The following is an 18,566-nucleotide window of genomic DNA, read 5'->3' as shown; positions in this document are numbered from 1 at the left end:
AAGGGAGATGGGAAGTCTCTAAATACTATGGATAAATCAAATAAACATAAGAAAAAAAAAATGAACGCAGATTCCTGCGCAAGACTAATTTACAGCGCGTGATTATTACTACAATGGAAATTCTTAAGTCAAGCCGGAAGTGAAAACGCACCTACTACTCTTCTTTCTATCTCTATTGGGGGGGGGGGGGGAGGGACGAAAGAAGCCCTACCATAGAGTCTCACCGCCCCGCCCTTCTTGAGTGGGCAGAACGGCAGCGACATAAAGGATCCCGGAACCGGTTACAATCGGCCGCGGGGCATTGTGGATTGTCGGCGTTATTTGCGGGCGAGGAAGTGGGCGAAGCGACTGTTGTCGGGGTCTCCCCCCCCTCCCCCGAGTCCCGTTCCCCTCTAACGGCGAGCGCTCCCGATAGCGGCGGCTGCCGCATTCGGCCCTGCCATGTCCTTCAACAAAATCCCACCGCGGTGGCTGAACTGCCCGAGGCGTGGACAGCCCGTGGCAGGTAAGCTGGGGCGGGAGGACGGGGTGCCGGGCTTTGATAAGAGAGCCTGTCGCGTATCCCGCCATGTGGTGTGCTTCAGCCTCTTTTGCGCATGTGGAGGCTGAGCAGCCTTTGCCCCAGGTCGTATGGAAGCTCCTGGCTCTGTTGTACCAATGGGCTTATTAATACAGGTAGTCCTCGACTTACGACCACAACGGGCCTCAAACTTTTGTTAAGCGAGATGCTTGTTAAATGAATTTTGCCCCATTTTACGACTGTTCTTGCCACAACAGTTAAGTGAATCTCTGCAATTGATAAGTTGGTAATCTGGTTGTTAAGTGAATTTGGCTTCCCCATTGAATTTGCTTATCAAAAGAGGATCTTGTGACACAGCAATGGTCATAAGTACGAACCAGTTGTCGAGCATCTAAAGTTTGAGCACATAAACATGGGGATGCTACAAAGGTTGTAATTGTGAACAACGGTCATAAGTCACTTTTTTCAGTGCTGGCGTAACTTTGAACGGTCACTGAATGAACCATTGTAAGTTGAGGACTACTTGTACAGGAAAATCATTAATCAGGTGCTGAGACTGATTTTAGAAGTAAGGGGCAGAGAGAAGTTTCCTCTTCAGCCATTTGGATGGTATTTCTATGAAAAGGAAGAGAAAATGCAGACCTTTCTCTTAACATTCTCACTCCAAAAGAAAGAAAAAACCCTTTTTGTAATGTATGAATACATTTAACTACTAATTCACTGAACCCACTAGAAGTAACAGAAACATAAATAACCCCCAAGCAGCCTGATAGCAAACCAGTGGATTACCAGTTTTGGACTAGGTATACCTGCCCAATTAAAGGCCTAATTATGCTCCTAAATCAAAAGCTTGAGCCATACTGCCCAAATATCAGGAACAGCTTCTTGCTTGTTTTAGGAAAGTGGAGTTTGGGAGAGATAATTGTGCTAGTTAATATAATCCTTTAAAGTATAACATGACCGTGAAGTAGCCCAATAGAGCTTCAATTAAGTAAGGAAAACTAAACTAGGCCAGTTTCTTGGCAATTGAAAAGGCAAATACTTGCAGCCATAGTTTGTCTGAGAGAAATTGTTTCAGCCTAGGCACCTCCTGTTTTCTAAATTTATCACAGTTTATTGATCGTTGTTGTTATATCTGAGGGTTGCTGACTGAAGGTTTTTTTTTAGAATGAGTCAGATTCCCCTAGGGAGAGATCAGAAGAACTTCTTAAGCGTTGCAGTGAGGACATATTCTAGATTTGTCCTGAGTTGGAATCTGGCTGAGGTAGGATATTTGTTAACAGAGAAAAATTTGAGCCTGTGAATCTCAAGGAAGTGGACAGGATTCTAACAGTTGTCAGTTCAGTAATCATTGGGGCAGACCCATGGTCTTGGATGATTAAGATTGTGGTTCAGCCCAGTGCTTTCTTGCATGAGGGGACAGTACCTCCTGCCTTGAAGAAGACAATGATGCCTCCCTTCCTCAAGAAGCTATCACTAGATCCAATAGTATTGGATAATTTCTAATTAATCTTTAACCTTATCTTTGGAGTATGTTTGCGGAGAAGTGATGAGGTGCAGCTCTAAAGGGCCTTGGAGGAAAGCACATTATGTAATCATCTTTCAGGCAAGGTTTAGACATGGTTATAGCACGGAAACAACATTGAGAGTGTACACTCTGTTGGAACAGGGATAGCAGTGGGGCAACTCCTGACTACGGTATTCTTGAGCTTTCATTATTTATGGTATTTAAAGAATACCATAGTAGGTATTAGAGGCTAGGGAATGGAGATATTACACTGCAATGTTTTTCTTCCTTTCTCAATCTAAAACCAGTTCCAGTTGAGGTTGGTGGAGAGAGATTGAAACTGAGGTTCTTGCTTTGTGTGGTTATTCGGGTCTCAGCTTTCTTCTCACTCATGTTTAACATCTATGTGAGGCTGGTGGGTGAGGTTATCCAATGACGTGGGTCGGTATTAATATTGCATGTACGATAGTTCTGTATCTCAATCCCAGAGTGAGCAAGTGATACTGTTGAGGTTCTGTCTTATGGCCTGTAAGATGTTAGTCTAGTTGGGGAGAAACAAGCTTAAACTGAATTGTAGCAAGACCAAGTGGCAGTGAATTAAAAAATCTATTATTTCTGGTGGCTTTCTAGCTCTAGATAGGGCATTTCCCTAGACCAGGGGTCAGCAAATTTTAACACTCAAAAAACCACATAGGTCCTAACTAGAAGGCCCCTGTTCAATTCTGAAGCCAACCAGAAGTCCAGTTCCCCAACCATAGAGTCTCCTCTTAGTGCAGCACCCTTTTTCTTCTACTTGTCCTAAATGAAAACCCCATCAATTGTGGAGCTGACTGGAAAACTTGCCTCTTGCCATGGCATTTCTTCCTGGTGTGCTGTGCTTTCCCCCATCAATTGGAAGCTTTTTTTAAAATTGTGGTGCTGACTGGCGACAGGGAGCCACAGCAGAGGGATGAAAGAGCCACATGCGGCTCCAGAGCCGCAGGTTGCTGACCCCTGCCCTAGACAAAATCAATACAGAATTTGAGGTCCTTGTGGATTCTCAGTCCATAGCTGAGAGAACCGTTGCATAGATATGCTTGTGCATCAGTTGCAGCCTTTTTTGGAGTAGAAAGCTCTTCTTATTGTCACTTATGTTTTTTCACCTCTTCTTTGAATTAGGGTAATGGACTTTATATGGGATACCCTTGAAGACCACTTGAAAGTTACAGCTTATCCAGACTGTGCTGGCATGAATCGTTTTCAGTGTATTTTGGTTCACACATATGATGCCCTTTCTTTGTGAGCTGCACTAGCTGGGTAACAATTGGCTTCCAATTGCAATTCAAGATGCATCTGTAAAGTCTTTTCAGGCTTGTGGACTAGACAACTACAGACCTATCAGCCTGACTTCAATACCAGGCAAGATTGTGGAAAAGATAATCAAGCAACGAATTAGTGAACATTTAGAAACAAAGTAATAATCAAAAGCCAACACGGGTTCGTCAAAAACAGATCATGCCAGACAAATCTTGTTGCATTACCTGACAAAGTGACAAATTAGTGAGCCAGAGGAATGCTGTTGATATAATTTATTTGGACTTCAGTAAGGCATTTGATAAAGTAGACCATAACCTACTACTTGATAAGATAGAAGAATGTGGGTATAACCACCAGATGGATTTGTAACTGGCTGACCAATCACACTCAATGTTCTCAATGAAACTGCATCTATATGGAGGGAGGTATGCAGCGGGGTACCCCAAGGCTCTGTTTTAGGCCCAGTACTGTTTAACATCTTCATCAATGATTTGGATGAGGGAATAAATGGAGAACTCATCAAATTTGCAGATGATACCAAGCTAGCAGGAATAGCCAACACTCCAGAAGATAGGCTTAAGAAGATAGAGAAGGCTATTGACAGCCTTGAACATTGGGCTCTATGTAAAAAAAATGAAATTCAATGATGAAAAAAGTAAGGTTCTACATTTAGGCAAGAAAAAGGAAATGCACAGGTACAATATATGTGGTACCTTGCTCAATAGTAGGAACTGTGAGAGGGATCTTGGAGTCCTAGTGGACAATCATTTAAAAATGAGCCAGCAGTGTGCAGCAGCTGCCAAAAAAGCCAACACAGTTCTAGACTGCATAAACAGAGGGATAGAATCAAGATCACGTGAAGTGTTAATACCACTTTATAATGCCTTGGTAAGGCCACACTTGGAATACTGCATTCAGTTTTGGTCACCACGATGTAGAGAAGATGTGGACACTCTATAAAGAGTGCAGAGAAGAGCAACAAAGATGATTAGGGGACTGGAGGCTAAAACATGAAGAATGATTGGTGGAATTGGATATGTCTAGTTTGATGAAAAGAAGGACTAGGGGTGACATGATAGCAGTGTTCCAATATCTCAGGAGCTGCCACAAAGAAGAGATGGTCAAGCTATTCTCCGAAGCACCTGAGGGCAGGACAAGAAACAATGGGTGGAAACTAATCAAGGAGAGAAGCAACTTAGAACTGAGGAGAAATTTCCTGACAGTTAGAACAATTAATCAGTGGAACAACTTGCCTTCAGAAGTTGTGAATGTTCCAACACTGGAAGATTTTAAGAAGAGATTGGATAATGATTTGTCTGAAATGTTATAGGGTTTCCTGCCTAAGCAGGGGGTTGGACTAGAAGACCCCCAAGGTCCCTTCAAATTCCTTTATTGTTATTCTGTTACCATTTTGATGCTGTTATTCTATTCTATTTATAGGAACACTTGTTTCCAATAATTTCTACCAAACCTATAAAATCTGGATCCCTGGAGCTCAGTCAGAGTGACCATCAGGTTCTTGGTGGTCACCTCTCTTACAAAGGCCCTTCTCCCTCAATTGCTCAATTTGACTGGGTGATCAGCTTTTGGAAGAGTACTGGTTGTGCCAAATGTCTTCCATTTGAGGATTATAGAGGCCACCGTGCTCTTAGGAACCTTCAGTGCAGCAGAAATTTTATTGTAGCCATCCCCAGATTTGTGCCTTGCAATAATGCTGTCTCTGAGCTTTGCAGGCAGTTCCTTTGACTTTATGGCAGTGGTATCAAACTCGTGGACCGGATGTGTCACGTGCTGACCACACCCACTCCCACTTTAGTGAAAGGGAAAAAAGTCACGATACGTCGCGTGGTGACATTGTGATGCCGTGAGTTTGACACCCCTGCCTTATGGCTTTTGCCTCTGCTACAGTACCCATTGTCAGCTGTGAGGCCTTCTATAGAGAAATGTGTGCCTTTCTAAATCATGTCCAATCAATTTAATTTACCACAGGTGGACTCCAATCAAGGGGTAGTAACATGGCAGCAATGTTCAAGAGAAATGGGAGGCACCTGAGCTAAATTTCAAGTGTTGTTGCAAAGGGTCTGAATACTTACACCAATGTGATATTTCAGTTTTTTCTTTTTAATAAACTTATAGGCATTCCTAAAATTCTGTTTTCACTTTGTCATTTTGAGGCACTGAGTGTAAATTATTGAGGGGAAAAAATGAATTTCAACAACTGTAGGATCAGTCTGCAGCAAAATTGACAAAAGTGAAGAGGGTCTGAATATTTTCTGAGTGCACTGTATGTTGAATACTGGAGTAACTTTGATTATAATGAAGGAATGCATCAAACCCCCAAAGCTATTGGTTAAAAACTGGTATTTAAAATGTGTGCAGTTGGAGTGAACTGTAGCAGTAGAACAGTTGCAGACTTATTATAATGATGTGGTTTGAGTGTGGAAAGTCATAGTTTGGACTAACTAAAGCTAAATTTGTTTTCAGAGACACATGTTGAATGCTGTGTTGTAATCAAGTTGAGACATTATGCTACCTTGTTGACAACTAGGCCGTTAGTTAAATCTAACGAAGCACTTTATTTTCCATGGCTATCATCTGATAATTCAGTAGCTAGGCCAGATCCAAGAGTTTCTTTGTATTCTTTTATCTCAGAAGCAGCTAATATTATTTGCATGCTTTTTTTGTCCCTGAGCAACTCCATGTTATCTGGATTGAATTTTGGTCTATTCATCCTCATCTAATTTATTTTAAATATATATGAGTTTAGGTATTAATATGAAATGGCTAATAAGTTTCATTAAACAACACAGTTTCTCTAGAAATGCTTTCAGAGTATTCTAAATGAATTGGAAATAGTTTAATAAAGCTTTTCAGGTACTGGAGTTTACAGTTCAGCACTTAATTTTGTTATAAATGATATTGAGTTCTGTCATAAACCGCTATAGTTCTTTGTCCCAATGAAGAATGTTAATCATGATTCAAATAAAAAAACCACAAAGACATTTTTATGAGGTTTCATGTTATTACATGCATTTTTTAAAATTATTGCCAAACAGGAATATTTTTACCTCTGAAGACAATGCTAGGACCAAAATATGATGATAAAGTTGCTGAAGAGTTTCGTTTCCATCCCTCTATGTTATCCAACTATTTAAAGAGTCTCAAGGTAAAGAATATAATTGAATTTTTCTTTGCTATCTAAATAATAAAAGGTTTTTTAACTACTTTATTAATATATTATTTTCTTGAGTATACTAACTTTAGAAATATCTTACCAATATATTTATTATGTGTGGAATACATGTCTATATGTATGCATGTCTTTGTCATCTGTCTGTCTTGTCTGTCTGTCTGTCTGTCTGTCTGTCTGTCTGTCTGTCTGTCTATCTATCTATCTATCTATCTATCTATCTATCTATCTATCTATCTATCTATCTATCTATGTATCATCTAATTAATTTATATGCCGCCCATCTAACTATCAAGTGATTCTGAGTGGCTCACAATGTTATAAATAATAAAAGAAAACAACTAACACATCAAAAGATTAAAACATTGGACAACAAAGTTGAAATGTTTAAGTGAACAACAAAGTGAATAAGTACAATGCTTATTTTCCGTGGACAAAACTGTATCTAGGAGAACTCGGAGAACGTATTTTTTCTGTCCTACTACTACTTTCTGTATACCTCTCCTCAAAATTGGTTTCAGAGAATTGTAACACTGAAGCAGGAGGGGAAACCAAACTTTGTGTTTTGGCAATGGGACTGAAGCATTGGACACTCCATCCTTTCTCTTGTAAATTCTGCATTTGAGGCTTTCAATGATCGGATATACAGTTGGGGTATACACAGCCATGTTATTTCCATGGTGCATGCATAACATCAAAAAAGTTACTTCTGAATATTGACCATTAGAGTTATGCATGTTTATCGTAAACCGGTTATCACATTTAAAGCAGTTTATGGCACAGGGCCAGCTTATTTGCAGGACTTCTTTTCTCTAAGGATAGCTACCCGTCCTCCCAAATCAGATAAGGTGGGTATGCTCCTAGTCCCTTAATGTGGGCTAGAGTTGATCAGGAATATAATGATTTTATTAACAGTTCTGAGGAAGCATATGTGCCAATGTCCTTAAAGTCCATGGAAGGTTCCTCGGGAAACCTCAATGTCCTTAGGAGAACATCCAATGTCCTTGGAAGACTTCCAAGGGTGGTGGATGACTATTTCTGTACAAGTGTGCCAACATGTCTGGGTGGAGTGTCCCGGTGCTTCTTGGTGGAGAAGTGGACAATGTTACAAGCATGTAAATATGAATGTCAAAATGCATTCAAGGTTCCCTCTTGCTAAGGACCCCTGTTTTTATTCAGCTGAATAAACGTGTAAAAAGCTTATCAAGGTAAACACCTGGACTCTCTTTCTTTATACCAAGCCACACCCGAAACCAGCAAAACACTAAGAAGTATGTCTTTTTTATGGCAGCCCCTGTCCTATGGAACCCTCTGCCCCATGAAGCTTCTACTCTCCTAGCCTTCCAAAAACTGCCAAAGACCTTGCTTTTCTCCCAGGCACTGGGATAAGATTGGACAGTTTCACATTAGGAATTGACTTGGCACCAGGTCTTTGTTGTTTTTAATGTTTTTATCTGTTTAATCTTATAGTGTTAATATGATCTTATTTGTTGTTCTAACTTTTAGTTGAGAGCTGCTGAGAGTTGGTTAGAAGATGAGCAGCTATACACATGTTTTAAATAAATAGACCTAAAGTTATGTTCACCATGTGTGTAACTTCACGTATCCATACTAAACTCTAATTTTATTACTTTCAGGTTAAAATGGGTCTGTTAATAGACTTGACAAACACCACTAGGTTCTATGACAGAAGTGAAGTAGAAAAAGATGGCATGATATATGTAAAGCTTCAGTGTAAAGGGTAAGCTAATGAGATTCCTGAATATTGTTTTATGGAGGAAAATTCTTGCCTTTACTTGATTCTTCTCTTCTTGGTAGGCATGGAGAGTGTCCCACACCTGAAAACACAGAAACATTCATTCGTATATGTGAACAGTTTCATAATAAGAATCCAACAGAATATATAGGTATGTATATTAACCTGCTGTGTGACTATTTTCCATCTGTCTTGGTTGTTTTTCCATGTAATATACCAGCGATGGCGAACCTTTTTTGGCTCGCGTGCCACAAGTGGGGGGAACCCAGGGGGGTCGTGTGCGGCCGTGCCACACCCATAATGCAATGTGCGACCCTCCCAGTGTGCATGCACGCACATGCTTTTTTCGCCCTCCCCAGGCTCCAGAGGCTTTATAGGAGGGCGAAAAGAGCCTCCCCCGCCCCCCAGAGGCCCTCTGGAGGCTTCAGGGACCATCTCCAGAGGGCCTCCGGAGGGGCGGGGGGCTCTTTTCACCCTCCCCAGGATCCCATAAAGCCTCTGGACCCTGGGGAGGGCGAAAAATGGCTTTTAAAAAGGTGAACTCAGCTGGCCAGCTGACAGGGCAGCGCCTCGCGTGCCCTGACAAATGGCTCCGCGTGCCACCTGTGGCACGCGTGCCATAGGTTCGCCATCACTGTAATATACTAACACTCCATTTGCCACATTTCATTATAGTTGCATATAAACATTTAACGACTTAATAATCCAGCCAGCATCGAATCATGACAGCAAGCAATAGAACAAAAAACAAACAAACCCCAAAATAGGATGAAATATCAGAATGTTGTAAATAAAAATTCCTGATGATGTTTGTAAAAAGGGGCAAGCCTAAATGACTGTCATGAACTGTATTTAGTTTTCCATTCATCTAGATAAATCGCACAGTATATTGCTATCACCAATGTCTTGCTGAATAGGGAAGCATCAAGATGAAATCAAAGTTGAAATCCAAATAATTTAATCAGAAAGTTAAGTCATAGAGGTGATCATGTTGTCCAGAAGCAGTGCATGAAGGTGGCGGCGTATTAGAAGGGGGGAGTATTAGAAAGAGGCACTGTCTCCACCACGACCCTTGGAAGAAGAAGAGGGAGGGAAGGAAAAATTCTAGTAAACTTGCTAGATTCTGTTACTGTAACCTATCTTAATAAAGTGTAGTTCTAGTTGTCCTATAGAATCAGTTTCTTCATCTATATGTCTCATAGGGCTGACACACACACACATCAACTTTGAGATTTGTTGCAGATCTTTTTTTATCACTTGATTATACTGGACATGTACAAGAACTAAAGTTAAGAGAGATGTGTAATGTTTTGGAATAAATGTTATTATGGAAATGCCTCTTTGGATTGCACACTCTTTTTTTTAATATTAATTTCCTTCTTTAACTTACAATGTTAATTACAGTGCAATGCCTAATGCTGATAGACATTGCTAAGCAGTGTGGTCCCATGGTTTTTTTCTACTTACAACCAACCACATTACTTAACAGAGTTTCCGGTCCCAATTAGCATTGTTAAACAAGAACTGTATGCCTTTTTAGTTATGTACCACACAATTTCTTTACATGGTTATGTACAAGTGACTAGCTTGAAGAGAGGCCAAAATGATTGTATCAGTTGCCTATTAAATTCTTAATATAATTACCCATACACAATAATGTTTATTCTTAATAGTTGAATATGCTATTTAGTGCACTCTAATCTGCATTCTAATTTCGAATGTAAAGTCTTGACTGGACATGTTAACTATTTTAAAGAAACTGTTTTTCATACATATCAACAATGGTATGTATGTATATCTTGCCTTTATTTTTTATAAGTAACTCAAGGCAGTGAACATACCAAGTACTGCTTCCTTCTCCTATTCTCCCTGCAATAACAGTCCTGTGAGGTAGGGCTGAAAAAGCATGACTGGCCCAAAGCTACCTAGTTGGCTTTCATGTCTAAGGTGGGATTAGAATTCACTGTCTCCCATTTTTTAGCTTGGTACCTTAACCACTAGACCAGTCTCTCTACAAATCTATAATATTTTATATTTGCTTGTGTGTAAACTAAGATTCAAAATAAATATACGTACATGAGTACAAAATCATTCATTTTTACTTTCTTTATACAGCTTTATTAGTCCCTATTAGCTAATTTAGACAGATTTGGAAGATTCAAAACTGATGAAAAATCTTAAATTATTCCAATATTGAAACATAATGAAATCCATGAAAGACGGTGCTCCTGAGCTGTCTTATTTGCTGTAATGAGTTGCTGTCCACAATAATTGCAACAGATATTTAATGACTATTTCACTCCAACAGCCTCATTTGAATTTTAAAACACATTAACTGGATACTTCTATGTAATTTTTAAGAATTGCTTTTTTTCTTGGCCACTAGATGGAGACATTATCACAGAAATGGTTTTGGATTTCTTTTCTTTTTTTAGTGCTCTTGGTTCATTGTTTTAATTGAATGCAGTCTTTAGAATTTTCTTATAACAGTTGCTGATTGCTGATGTGCAGATCCTCATGAGAAAGAAAATGGAGGCAGTGGTGGTGGATGAGAACCAGAAAGTACAGGATAGATTAGAAAGGACAGTTTAGCAGGGTGTGGAAAGGTTTTGGACTCATGCTCTGATGATGTTCAAAGAAATACCTTGATATGTATTTAGGTTAGGTTTAGGTATTTGATTTTACATAAGTGCATTTTCTGGTTTCGGTTACTAAATTTATTCAGTGTGTCTTATGTTCAATCAGATATTTAAAGCCATTGATAATAGTTATTTATATGTAGGGTTTTGGGATGAATGGAATATTATGTGATTTTGTCAGAAGTTTGTTTAGAGAAGTATACATTCATTCAAAGAAATATGACAACTCAGCAAATGTACTATATTGTATTGAAAAAGCTGACTATTGTCCTGGCTTTCCCTCCTAAATGTGTATTATGCAAAATATATTGAAGATCCTCCCCCCCTCCCCAATTCTGAAAGGAACATTCTTAAGATGTATCCAGAAACCTACAGAATAATTTTTTTCTTCATGTGTCAGTAGCTATTGATATTTGCTGACACTTTAGAGCTTATTTATTTATTTATTTATTTATTTATTTACTGCGCTTCTAGACCGCCCCCTCTCCCAAAAGGGACTCGGGGCAGTGTACAGTCCATACAAAAAATACATCATAATATAATTAAATAGCTGAACAATTAAAATTGTTAAATAGGTAGAGTTAAATATGGAGGAGGTTAAAAAGAAAGTTAAAAAGAACTGTACAGCTGAGTAAAGTATGTATAAATATAAATTTAAAACCCCTAAAAGTCACACAAATTAAATTTAAAAGCAATACCCCTAAAATAACCAGTTAAAAATATGTCTACCAGGAGGTTACAGTTATAATTATGCCAGGCCTGCTAATCGGAACAGGTGAGTCTTCAATTTTTGTCGGAAGGAGCAGAAGTCAGTGGTGGTTCTAATGTCGGGGGGGAGGTCATTCCAGAGGGTTGGGCCCATCACAGAGAAGGCCCTACTCCTTGGTGTCGCCCGTTGGCATTGCCTAGTGGACGGCACCAGGAGAAGCCCCTCCCTGTGAGAGCGAATTGGCCGCAGGGATGTGTGTGGGAGGATGCGATCCCGCAAGTAACTAGGTCCTGTGCCATGGAGCGCTTTAAAGATGGTAGTCAAAACCTTGAAACGCACCCGAAAAACCACAGGCAGGCAGTGCACCTCTCGCGAGAGGTGTTACGTGGGAGTACCTAGTACTCCCCATCACAGCCCGCGCGGCTGCGTTCTGGACTAGCTGCAGTCTTTGGGCGCGTCCCAAGGGCAGCCCCATGTAGAGAGCTAAAGAATGATGTTTGAAAAATGGTTGGAAAAATGCCTTCCGTGTTCATAGGTTGCTCTCATGCCCTCAATCCCTAGTTTTGTTTTGAATGTGCAAAGCAAAGAACTGAAGTGTTTGCTTGTACCGTTTATATGGTCGGCCCTGTTCATGCTCCAATTTCCTCTTGCAGAGAAGAGAAGAAGTAAATGGCATGAGAAGAGAATGAATTATCACATACTAGCTGAGGACTAATTCGCTTGGAAGAGAAGTGATTGTGACAAGCAAATGTTTCTGATTCTTTTACATGAGCTTGGTAATTGCAATTATATATTTTTTCTTCAATTTTGTCTTCTAGGTGTTCATTGTACGCATGGTTTCAATCGTACTGGATTTCTTATCTGTGCCTTTCTGGTTGGAAAGTTGGATTGGAGGTATTTTTTTTATAAAAAAGATAACACTTTTTGGTGATATTGTAACAATAATAACAAAGTTACATTATTGTACATGTCATCAACATAATTAATTATGGATAATTTTTGCTACCTCTTGCTAGTGGGGTATACAAATTAAAGTGGCTATAAAACATAATAAAAGTAAGGAGACCCTGTGGATTTTACTTTGCTAGTCATTGCTGGCTACAGGGGGCAGTGCTCATCTCTGTTTCAAGACATTGAGCGAGGGCTGGTCATGTGGCCAACATGACATCACGGAGTGTTATTACTTTCCCATGGAAGTGGTACCTATTTATCTAGTCACATGGTTTTGAACTGCTAAGTTGGCAGGAGCTAGGGTGAGGACAGGATCTTACCCTGTCGTGTGGTGCTTGGGTCTCGAATCTGGGCTGCCCGTTTTTCAGCTGACAAGACCAGTATCTTAACATTTTTCTTATTAAGAGAGACATTTAAGTGAATTTTGCCCCATTTTATGACCTTTCTTGCCACAGTTGTTAAGTAAATCACTGCAGTTGTTAAGGTAGTAACATGGTTGTTAATATGAATCTGGCTTCCCCCTTGACTTTGCTTGTTGGAGATTCGCAGAAAGGGATCACATGATCTAGGAACACTGCAACCATCACAAATACAAGTCAGTTGCCAAGTTTCTGAATTTTGATCACATGACCACGGGGATGCTGAACAATAAGTGTGAAAAACAGCCATAAGCCTCTGTTTTCAGTGCCGTTGTAACTTCAAATGGTCACTAAATGAACTGTTGTAAGTCGAGGACTACCTCTAGTTTTATACCAAAAAAAAAATCCCTTCTTTTCTGGAGTGGCCTTAGTTGCTACTTAATTGCCTAGCAAAGTTCTGAAAAACACATCAACAATGAAATTCACAAGAGTCCAGTGGTAGAGCTGAATAGGTATCCAATCTGTCCATTTCATTCAATGAAAAAATGTAATAGAGTCATTTAGCTTTATTCTCATAATTTGAATTTTGGCCCAATCTAACATATCCTGCAGATTTTAGAAAACAATCTTTTGTAACTGCTCCCCCCAGGGGTGAAATCCAGCAGGTTCTGACGGGTTCTAGAGAACCGGTAGCAGAAATTTTGAGTACTTCGGAGAACCGGCAAATATCACCTCTGGCTGGCCCCAGAGTGGGGTGGGAATAGATAGTTTGCAATATTCTTCCCCTGCCACTCCCACCAAGCCACATCCACAGAACCGGTAGTAAAAAAAAAATGAATTTCACCACTGCCCCTCCACCCCCAGCATAAGGTTAAAAGAAAGTAAAATAAAGAAGAACACATTTAAACAATCCTCAGCCTACAACGATATAGGTATGATTTTAAGAGAAATGCAAATATTTTACATAGCTATGAAAAGTATTCAAGAGCCAGTTGGATGTAGTGGTGAATGAATCAGGCTAGGAATTGGGAGACCTAGAGTTCTAGTCCTGCCCCAGGAACAAAGCCAGCTGCCTGACCTTCCTTTTGAAAGGAGTGCATTGCAATGTGTGGGGTGGGTAAGAAGTACTTTTTCTTTGAATCATTAAATCAGCCAGATCTTTTTTCTGGGCTTGTGCAGCTGCTACTTGTGGCATATTAAATATTAATGTACTTTATTTTGGCATAATGGACTGGAGGATATTCCATCAGAAATTTGAAGTATAATGCTAAATTGACAGGCATATAATAGGAGGGGAAGGAAGGGTGAAAATTGACATTACATGAGAAAGAAGGGGGACTGTTTTTAACAGTGGCTGCATGACAGATTGTAGAAAAAAAGCAAGGCCAGTTATGCATGTGCATATGCTTTCATAACTGCATCATTAGCATGATAAAAGATGTGGCTGCTTTAAAGATGCAAAGAGAGATGCTTATTATGCCCTCATGCTTGAAAATAACCTCTTCTAAAGAATAGCTGACATTAACAGACCCTCTGCTGAGCAAATTGGTTATTCCAGGGTGACCAGTTTTTTGTTAAAAGGGTAATCTTAGACCTACCCAGGGATAAATCTATTTTATTCAAGTGCTAAACATAATCTGTGCTCTATATGTGATATATAGAAAGGTGAAATATTTGAAAATACTGCATTTCCATCTAACAGTACTTTAAAAAAAATAGTCTTGAGATGGTGGTATGTGGTATTAGCAGTGTGGGTACACAGTTGTATATGCTGAAATAGTTTCAATTGTTGTCCTTGATACGATTTAAAATTTCAAGATTGTTGAGATATGTTTTTTTACATTTTATTCAGATAATTTGAAGATTATATCCTGGAAAAGTTAGGATTTTAGGAATACGGTTTCTTTGTCATGCTGAGGTGAATTGGAAGTTTCTTGAAGAACCTATATTGCTTCTCTCCAATAATTAAATGTTGAATGCTGTATGCCAGCAGCAACTATTTCTTATGTTCTTAAATTTTTTCACACTTCAGTGGTGTCTAGACACATATTAATAATATTTTACAGTAGCTCCTGTAATAGTTGCACTTTGTATTTAATTACATTCTCTCCTTTTTTTGGCATTCTCAAGGCATGCCATTTGTCAAAAAAAAAAAAAAAGAGCCATTGCTTAGTGCTGAAGATGCTCACCTTCTTTAATTTGGAATCACAGTTAAGGGTGAGGTATCCTGTCTTTAGCAGAAAATGAGGAAGTGACATCCTGCCCCACTGTTTTATGAAGCTCTTCAGTAGGCCTAATTTTTGTGTGATCGGGTTCTGTGCAGATCACCAGGTTTCATTTTTTGTATGTAAATCTTTTACAGTACTAAATCCTACCTGTCTAATATTCTGTTATGATTTTAAGTGTTTAAATGTGTCCTGTGGCTTTGCTTTGGTATATTTGGAATATTTCAATGGATTTTATGCTTACTATATCTAGAATTAAAGTTTTCTAGTTTTATCATTTAGCTATCAATGTGCCTTTTATGCCACTGAGGGGAGGAGCTTCTCCTGATCAGAAAACTGTTTTGTTGTGCTGTTGTTACACATTTTACTTGCGTTATTTATATACAGCCAGATATTAATTTTATGTTCCTAAAGCTCTCCAGAATATAACCTGAAAACACCTAATACAATTATTTTGTATCTACTGTAGATACAGTATATTGGTTGGAACCATTTTGAATTAGCATACAAGATACAGTAACACAACGAATAAATTAGTAATTGTAGTTCTTTTTTTTTTCTGCTCACCTTTGCAAGGCAGCAGTGCTGACAATCTAGCAGATTTAAAGTATTTTCTAAAAATGGTGGAAAGGATGGAATCTAGGGGAGATTTTCTGAATTTGTGAATGTAAAAGAAATACAGATGCAAAATACTGATATAGATTTTATAGCTTTTTAAAGAAAAAGTGCATCATACCCATAATTGTTTGGGGAGCTTTATTGTATTTTCTTTTTTAGCAACTACTTGGCTTTTTCCCCAAAGCAATTGTATTCCATGAAAATGCAAGGCTGTCTCTTTTGTAATTAAAACATAGTATATATTGGCAATTACTTTTATAATTTTGGTTCCTTATTTCCACCAAAAGTATGCTATATTTTAAAAAAACCTACTTAAGTATGTTAAGACTGAAACCCGTGCAAATTTCCTAATATATTTTGGTTTCTCTTGACAATTTCATATTTTCTTGACACATTACAAAAGATCCATTGCTGTTTCAGGATATGTTGAGAACCCAAGATTTAGTAATTACTAGTTAGAAATTATGCTTATTTATTTTAAAATATTTAGAATTGTAAAAATATTTTCCCTGTTTTGAGGCAAGTATGCTATCAAAGTGACTTGCTTAGATAGTCTTATACTTGGGTTTACCTATATAAAAATAGGGAAAAAGAATTATGAAGGAGAATAGAAAAAAACAAGCTTGTGTTTACCATTAAGAGTAAAGTGAGCTGAGCTTAACTCCTGGTAAACTCCTGGAGTTTTCTTGAGCAGTGGTACAGAAGTGGTTTGCCATACCCTTCTTCCCAGATTTTGCTTTTTGCTTTTACTTTCCAGTTTAGTTAACAAGCCTACAGATTTCTTGGTTCCTACCTGAACACAAACCTGCTTTATTTGTGCTTAGTTTTTCATGATCAGCCAAGGTTAGCCACCTATCTGGTTCTTTAAATGTTGTGGTCACTTGGTTTTTTTTCTGATGATGAACCTTCAAGGGAGGGTCAAAGGGAGCTGCTTCTTGACAGGAGAAACAATCATTTTGTTTCTGTTGTTCTGCATGGCCGGAGATAATTCATGATCTGTGCTTATCATTGAATTTGTAGGTGATCTCAGTGAAATTCTTGTATGCCTTAACTTTCTGTGGCTTGGGAGAAGTTTTGAAATACAGTTTTTTTGTATTATTGTACGGACGTACTGTCTTTGTGCCACAAACCTCTTTGAGTTTCTGGTGAAATGTATGGACCCTTTCTCAATAAAATGTATTTAAACGCATAAAATTAAATGCATGCATATGTATGTATGTATGTATGTATGTATGTATGTATGTTGTATTGTGCTGATAAATAAATAAAGGAAGACTAGTATGGATCCATTTCAAGCTATTTAGCTCTCATCAGCTAGCCATACCCTTACTGGGATTTGAACCTGGGATGTGTTACATATTAGGCAGACTTGCTAGCCACTACACCACCGGTTCTCCTCCTTTTATCAGCTCAGCCAGGGAAATAAGTATGTGTTTGTGTTACAACCCCTGGTATGCCCAAATATGGGAGGGAGGAGTGAGCTCCCTCCCATATTTGGGCATACCAGGGGTTGTCACACACACACACACACACACACACGCACGCACACACACACACACACACACACACATATATTGTATTGCAGGTAATCCTTGGGTTATATGACCGTTCATTTACTGATTGTTCGAAGTTACAACAGCACTATAGAATGGTACTTATCACCGGTTCTTGGAGTTCCAGCTGTTGCAGTATTCTTGTAGTCACATGGTTATGATCTGGTTGGTTGATGCCCAGCTCATGATTACAACATTAAGAAGCTGCAATCATGTGATCACAATTTCCATTGTTTCTTGCTAGCTTCCCACAAGCAAAGTCAGTGGGGGGGACTGGCAGGAGGTCAGAAGTTGTGATCACATGTGATCTTCACTTAATATCCCCTGCAGTCCTTAATTATGATGACAACCAAAATTGCCGGTAGTAAGCTATATGGTCACAAGATGTTGCATTTTATGATCATACTGCTTAGTGACAGAAATTCTGGTCCCAATTTTTATCATCACTCAAAGACTACCTATATAAAAGAAATAAGTTGTAATTATTGGAAGTATGCAGTGGAGTACCCCAAGGCTCTGTTTTAGGCCCAGTACTCTTCAACATCTTCATCAATGATTTGGATGAGGGAATAAATGGGGAACTCATCAAATTTGCAGATGATACCAAGCTGGCAGGAATAGCCAACACTCCAGAAGATAGGCTTAAGATACAGAAGGATCTTGACAAACTTGAACATTGGGCACTATCTAATAAAATGAAATTCAATGGTGAAAAGAGTAAGGTTCTACATTTAGGCAACAAAAACGGAATGCACAGGTACAGTATAGGTGATACCTTACTCAGTAGTAGTAACTGTGAAAGGGATCTTGGAGTCCTAGTGGACAACCATTTAAATATGAGCCAGCAGTGTGCAGCAGCTGCCAAAAAAGCCAACACAGTTCTAGGCTGCATCAACAGAGGGATAGAATCAAGATCACGTGAAGTGTTAATACCACTTTATAATGCCTTGGTAAGGCCACACTTGGAATACTGCATTCAGTTCTGGTCGCCACGATGTAAAAAAGATGTGGAGACTCTAGAAAGAGTGCAGAGAAGAGCAACAAAGATGATTAGGGGACTGGAGACTAAAACATATGAAGAACGGTTGCAGGAACTGGGTATGTTTAGCTTAAGAGAAAGAAGGACTAGGGGAGACATGATAGCATTATTCCAATATCTCAGAGGTTGCCACAAAGAAGAGGGAGTCAAACTATTCTCCAAAGCACCTGAGGGTAGAACAAGAAGCAATGGGTGGAAACTAAT

At 39.0% G+C, this 18,566-nt stretch overlaps 1 protein-coding gene across 2 annotated transcripts in view; it reads left to right on the top strand.

Annotated features, from left to right (window-relative positions):
- Positions 1-278: 278 nt before the first annotated feature.
- The window catches only part of RNGTT (RNA guanylyltransferase and 5'-phosphatase), a 126,181-nt gene continuing 107,893 nt past the window's right edge, over positions 279-18,566 (top strand). For both annotated transcript variants that reach the window (XM_081941471.1, XM_081941470.1), the window contains exons 1-5: positions 279-505; positions 6,380-6,489; positions 8,151-8,254; positions 8,332-8,420; positions 12,436-12,511. In XM_081941471.1, coding sequence (XP_081797597.1) covers positions 442-505; positions 6,380-6,489; positions 8,151-8,254; positions 8,332-8,420; positions 12,436-12,511 — 443 coding nt within the window. In that variant the 5' untranslated portion in view covers positions 279-441. The remainder of the gene's footprint in view (positions 506-6,379; positions 6,490-8,150; positions 8,255-8,331; positions 8,421-12,435; positions 12,512-18,566) is intronic.

The sequence above is a fragment of the Natrix helvetica genome (assembly GCF_964273705.1).
Source record: "Natrix helvetica genome assembly, chromosome: 2".
Lineage (NCBI taxonomy): Eukaryota > Metazoa > Chordata > Lepidosauria > Squamata > Natricidae > Natrix > Natrix helvetica.
The sequence above is the reverse complement of the archived record's forward strand: the minus strand, read 5'-3'. Positions and strand labels throughout refer to the sequence as shown.